The 5,510-nt window shown below is 45.9% G+C and overlaps 1 protein-coding gene across 6 annotated transcripts in view; it reads right to left on the reverse strand.

The window, feature by feature from the left end:
- Window positions 1-499: 499 nt before the first annotated feature.
- PAN2 (PAN2 poly(A) specific ribonuclease subunit) overlaps window positions 500-5,510 on the reverse strand; it is a 24,356-nt gene continuing 19,345 nt past the window's right edge. For 4 of the 6 annotated variants that reach the window (XM_015557415.1, XM_006777873.2, XM_006777871.2 and 1 more), the window contains 12 exons: window positions 5,370-5,468; window positions 5,152-5,225; window positions 4,898-5,045; window positions 4,457-4,600; window positions 4,263-4,322; window positions 3,953-4,043; window positions 2,765-2,922; window positions 2,524-2,667; window positions 2,214-2,393; window positions 1,993-2,086; window positions 1,515-1,712; window positions 500-1,182 (listed from right to left, as the gene is read on the reverse strand). In XM_015557415.1, the coding sequence (XP_015412901.1) occupies window positions 1,148-1,182; window positions 1,515-1,712; window positions 1,993-2,086; window positions 2,214-2,393; window positions 2,524-2,667; window positions 2,765-2,922; window positions 3,953-4,043; window positions 4,263-4,322; window positions 4,457-4,600; window positions 4,898-5,045; window positions 5,152-5,225; window positions 5,370-5,468 (1,425 nt within the window). In that variant the 3' untranslated portion in view covers window positions 500-1,147. Of the gene's footprint in view, window positions 1,183-1,514; window positions 1,744-1,992; window positions 2,087-2,213; window positions 2,394-2,523; window positions 2,668-2,764; window positions 2,923-3,952; window positions 4,044-4,262; window positions 4,323-4,456; window positions 4,601-4,897; window positions 5,046-5,151; window positions 5,226-5,369; window positions 5,469-5,510 lie in introns of those variants that run through there. The other 2 variants (XM_006777870.1, XM_015557414.1) reach the window with 2 other exon arrangements.

Consider the following 5,510-nt stretch of genomic DNA (forward strand, 5'->3'; position numbering starts at 1 on the left):
CGGGCGGGCGCTCTCGTGCGCGTCTAGTGGGCTGGGACCTTCAAAAACGAAGGTGCGCTGATGGCCCATACGGAGCCCGATTTACATGTTACTTTTGTAATACTTTCAACTATTAGAATAAAAAGCTCGTTTAATTTCCCTGGAAACTACATCTCCCAGGGAGCATCGCAGCACCACGCAGACCCCATTAGTAGCCACAGGTTGTAAGGTGTCCTGGGACCTGTAGTTTGTCAGCTTCTCCACTCCCCTTCCACCGTTACCTGGTAAGTCCGACTGTAGGTCTTAAAAGAAACCGACCTGAGGCAGCCACAGCGTTGACCTAACGCTGTCCAGGTCAGACATTAATTATACTCCTCCAACATCCTTAACTTTGGACTCCACAGAGCTTTACCTTTAATTCTAAGTGGGAATTTAAAAGCCTTAGATTTCCCCATTAAAGACAACACAGAGAAAGGAGAGGAAGGCCAAAGAGAACCCCGCACTCGCAGGTCTCCAATGAGATAGATGACAGTCAATAATATTTTTGTTTTTATTTTATAAAACATGCAGTTTAAAACAAAACTTTAAAAAATAACAAGAAAACGAAACTTGTAACAGGAAAGTGGAGTGGATGGAAGACAGATGCTTCTCAGCTGTCGGCAGGAAGGAAGCCAGCAGCCAAGCTTTGTCTTGGACTCAAGGGCCCTTTTGGCAATGATGGTGTTGGCAACACTGGTCTGCTAGGGCCACCAAGACTCTGTGCTGGCTTCCTGGCATTCTTCAAGCAGTCACAGACTTGAGCTTGAGCTAAGTCTTGAACTACTGTTGTATCCGGTTACTCTCCAGTACCTAGCCAACTAGGAACTGCAAGTTTTGGTTCCAGGATCTTCTTTGCCTGGATATTACTCACCCAGGGTATTTATTAAGAATACCAATTACTTTTCATCTAGACTCTGTTTTTTGCAAAGGATGTAAAAGGAATCTGGCTGCTAGACCCTTTGCAACAATTCTGTTGCATTCCAGTTCTATTAATAGCACCACCTGTAAACCCTGAGCAGGTTCAATTCTGGAAGTAGACAGGGTATAGCCAACTTAGGAAGCTATCTCCCAGTTCTGAGGCCACAGAACACTGAAGGGAGAGGCGGAAGCTGGTTGGGAGAGGATGAGGTCAGAGTGCCAGCACTGAAGAAAAAACAGCTGCATCTGCCAGAGATAAAACCAAGAACATTGAGTCTTAAGGTGAGTGAAGAAAAAGTACCTTGGATTCTTCTTAGGAAGGAAAAATGCAAGAGGAAAGCGGGCCTGGACCTGCCCCAAACATTTCAGAACTGGCCAAGAGGAGAGTCTCAGCAACAAAAGCTATTTCACTGACGGTTGGATTAAATGCTTTGTACACTGTTAAGTGCTTTGCAAGTATGTAAGGTAGGGATGGTACTGTTGTTATCATCATTATTATTATTATGGTGGGTATAATTGTCACATACACAGTCAAAACCCACCCAGTTCAGTTTCCCTTGTCCCATCCCAGGCCTTACTCTTGGGACTTGTCTGGCCCTCGGGCTCAGGCACCTTCCAGTCCATCTTTCGGCCCTTCTCATACAGGCCCTTGAGCACTTTGTGGAAGGACTCGGGCTCAGTGCCATTCTTGCTTAGCTCCAGATACTTCTGGTAAAGCTGAAGGGCTGTGCGCGCATCTTCAATACTGTCATGGGTCTCCCCTTGAATCTTCAGGTCTGGGGAGGTAGAGGTGGAATAGTTTGAGACCTAGCCAAGGAAGATAAGAACATGTCCCCTACTCACATCCCCAACTCCCAATAAGCAATAAAAAACCTACTGCCTTTAAGAGAAGAGGCCAAACACCATCCCTGGTGTACAGAAGGGATACTGAAGCTAATTAAGTCCTCTAATAACTTCACCTCTAACTTGGGGTCCTTTTTCCTCCCTTTGGCCCCTCCAACACTTTTTCCTGCTCTTAATGAGCTCCACAAGGATCTTCAAGGCAGAGCAACTCACCCAGAAAGTACCAAGCAAGGAATCGCAGGGAAATCATTCGTTTTCGGGGCATGTGGAACAGATAGACTGTGTCAAGGACTTGGTCCTTGGGCACCTGGCAGGAATAAAAGAACGGAAGGCTAAAGATAAGGGAGCCCATATCTTCCCATTCCCCAAAGGCACAACGTATACCCTGAGTGGCCCATACGCAAAGAAGACTCTTAAAATAGCCCTGCCCGAACCATGAGATTGATGACCCGGAAGTCCTTCTGCAGACCATGACCCACAAACTTGACTCCAATGTCTATGAGAAAACGAAGCTTTAAGTAGGTAGACTTGAGAGTTGTGAGGTGCTTAGAGGAAATCTTGGCATCGAGATCTCCTGGCTTTATTCCTGAGTATTGAGTCAAGTAATCCACGACCTAGGGATAGAAAAAAAGACAAGTCTCTCAGGAAGTGAGGTACAGACTCCCCCTGCCACTCCTCCCTGGGTTCCAGAGCACTCTACATAAGCACAGGGTCTGTGCCACTTGCACTTCCATAATCTAATACCTGCTCCTGGGTAGAGATGTAGTCATCAATGAAAGGGATGCCCTCATTGGGCCCCTGGCCCCGAACACAGGTAATCCGAGCTACTGACATCTGACTTGGTTTGATGGTAGACTTGGTACCATCGCTGCGCAACTCTGCTTCCTCCTGCATAAGAAGAGTTAAGGAAATCAGAGAAATACTTAGGACTCTTAGTATCCCCAGATTCCTGTTCTAACGTTCTACACTTTTCGGCCTTGGTTACCTCATTAAGGGTGACAAATTCGGCATCCAGGCCCACCAGGTCCCCAGCCTGTGGCATCTCACTCAGCATCAGCGGAATAAAGGTGGTATGTGTTTTCCGCTGCTTCCGTGCTAGTGAGGCCTCAGCCATCAGGACGCTTGCCTCAATAGGGTTCTTGACTGAAAGGGAGAATCCAGAAGACACATTGCTGGGGGCAGGGAAGTGACCAGGGGAGGGAAGCCCAAGGTAGCTGACCAGAGACCAGGTCTACACTGTGATCCCTCAATAACTAAAGCATATGAGTAAAAAGATCATGTCTGATGAACAAAGCAGGTAGATGGAACAGGTAAATAAGAAATGTGATAAGGCCTTGGCTGGTGTTTTTCAGTGGTTAGAGCATCAGCAAATACCTGGGTTGCAGGTTCAATTCCCAGCCCTGGTTGGAGCGTGTGTGGAGGCAATCAATCAATGTGTCTCTCTCACATCAATGTTTCTCTCTTTCCCCATCCTTCCTTCCTTTCCACTCTCTCAAAAGTCATGAGAAAAAATATCCTTGGGTGAGGATTAACAACATCAACAAAGAAATGTGATAATGGGGGAAAAAAGCCAACAGAAAGGAAAGAATAAGATTTTCATTTTGGACTTTAGCTTAAAAAATCTACAAAAATGAAGTTACAGTTTAAAGGCACCAAAAAGGGACTTAATAAGGAGTTCATGTCCAAAAGAGATCTTCACTTGAGGATAAGAATGATTAGATTCAAAATCATAACCTTAGCTACTTGATCAGACTTTTCCCCAACACCTCCTTCCCACTATACCTTCAGGATCTTCAGCTTCTAAATTTAAGGCCTTATGAGTAGGACTCCCTGGAAATATTAACACTGGTTGCAGATCTTAAATTTTTTTTTAAAGCATGCCTCTTTTTTATTGATAGTTTGTGGGGTTTTTTTTAGAGAAAGGGAGGGAGAGGGAAGGGGGTGGGGGGGGGGAGAGAGAGACATTAATTTGTTGTCCCACTTATTTATGCATTCATTGGTTGCTTCTTGACTAGGATAGAACCTGCAACCTTAGTGTATCAGGATGATGCTCTAATAAACTGAGCAACCCAGTAAGGGCACAGATCCTCATCTTATAAAGCTACTTCCCAGGTCTCTTCCTGAAGACCAATCTAAACTACCCACACCTTGGGTCTACTCTTGTACCACTTACTGTTCAGGTTGTATTTAGAATTAAGATTTCTTTTGGTGTAATAAAGGATAGCAGGCACTTTCCAATTCATGTCAAACTGCACAGCTTCATGCTATAAAAGAGAAAGCACTTAATGGCCTACATATATGTCCCTTTTCCCCAAATTAGACAGAAGATAGGACTCTGGTGCTACGTTTAGCTCTGCTAATGCTTATAATTCTTGAGAACCCATCCCTCCCTCCTAAGTTTGCTGGCATTCTCTAGGGCACCGAGGATGAGGATGCTAGGAAAAGGGGAGATGCAAGGGGAAATGCAATGTGTTACAACTAACCTTATCAATAGGTTCAATAAGAAAGTCGTTGAAGAGATACCACTGCTGGTGGGTAACACCCTATGGATATACAGAGAAAGACTGATGCCAAAGTGATGGCTGGACCACTCTGCCTCAGACTGAAGGTAGGACAGATCTTGGATTCCATTCTGGCCACCACCAGGAGTATCCCTGCACTGTATTATGTCACTCACCTCCTTGCGTTGGTGGTAGGTCTCTCCAACTTTGATGTGAGCCACCAGGCTGCCCCCTGTGCGTGAGTCCAGGATGTGTACCACAGTAGCCATCAGGTCATACACATAGACACCATGTTCCTCCTCTGCCCTGGCTGGGCCCCACTGTGAGGGGGGGTACCCAGGCTGCTAAGCTAAGTTTACGGATGGGGAAGGAAGGGGAATGGGGACAGAGGACAAGGAGTTTGGGGTATGGAATGGGGCACCACAGTGGGTTATCTCCATCCTAGCCCATCTCTGACTCCCAGCAATGAACTGAGTGACTGGAGAAGCCCAGAACTGGCAAACACTCAGCCTTACTCCCTTTCTTTTTCCTATGCTAAGTTCCACCTTCCCCCTGCCCTGCTTCTACCCCATCCCTTTCTTCCTTATTCCCCATCCTCTTCCCAATTTTCCAACAACCTGCATCTCATCCCCATCAGTCCAATTGCAAACATCCAGTCCTTTGTTCTTGGTGAGCTTCATGCGAATAGAGAAAGGAAGCCAGACATTCTTCAACTCCTCAATGGAAGGACACCTCAGCATGCCCTCTGGACTCCCTAGTTCCTTCCTATCAGGACAGGAGAATTAGAAATTTGTTCTGAGGAGATCTAGCCAGAGACAAGAGGAGCCCCTGGGTAGTTCAATACTTTGGTCACTCCCAAGACAGTACCTACCAATCAGCCAAAGCAAGCTCCGTGTTCTTGGAGATTTCCCCACTGTGCTTCTTTATTGCCATCTTGAAGGCAACCTGAACACAAAAGGAGAAAATATCTGATTCTTCAGGAATATTAATCATATGTGGAAGTCAGTCAGAAGAGGGAGGAAATTAAAAAGTACTCCTTTAAAAACAAAACAAAACTCCTAAGACCCTGTTGCCAGCCCTGGTCCTTACATCAGCCTGCATTCTCCAGAAATCAGCTTCTTTCAAGCTATTCACTTCACAATTGATGACAAGAATATCTGGCAGGTGGCGGATGTTGCGTGTCTGAATCTGAGAGGATGAAACAAACAAGGAATAGCTGGGCGCCTATAG

The sequence above is a fragment of the Myotis davidii genome, unplaced genomic scaffold (genome assembly GCF_000327345.1).
Source record: "Myotis davidii unplaced genomic scaffold, ASM32734v1 scaffold509, whole genome shotgun sequence".
Classification (NCBI taxonomy): Eukaryota; Metazoa; Chordata; class Mammalia; order Chiroptera; family Vespertilionidae; genus Myotis; species Myotis davidii.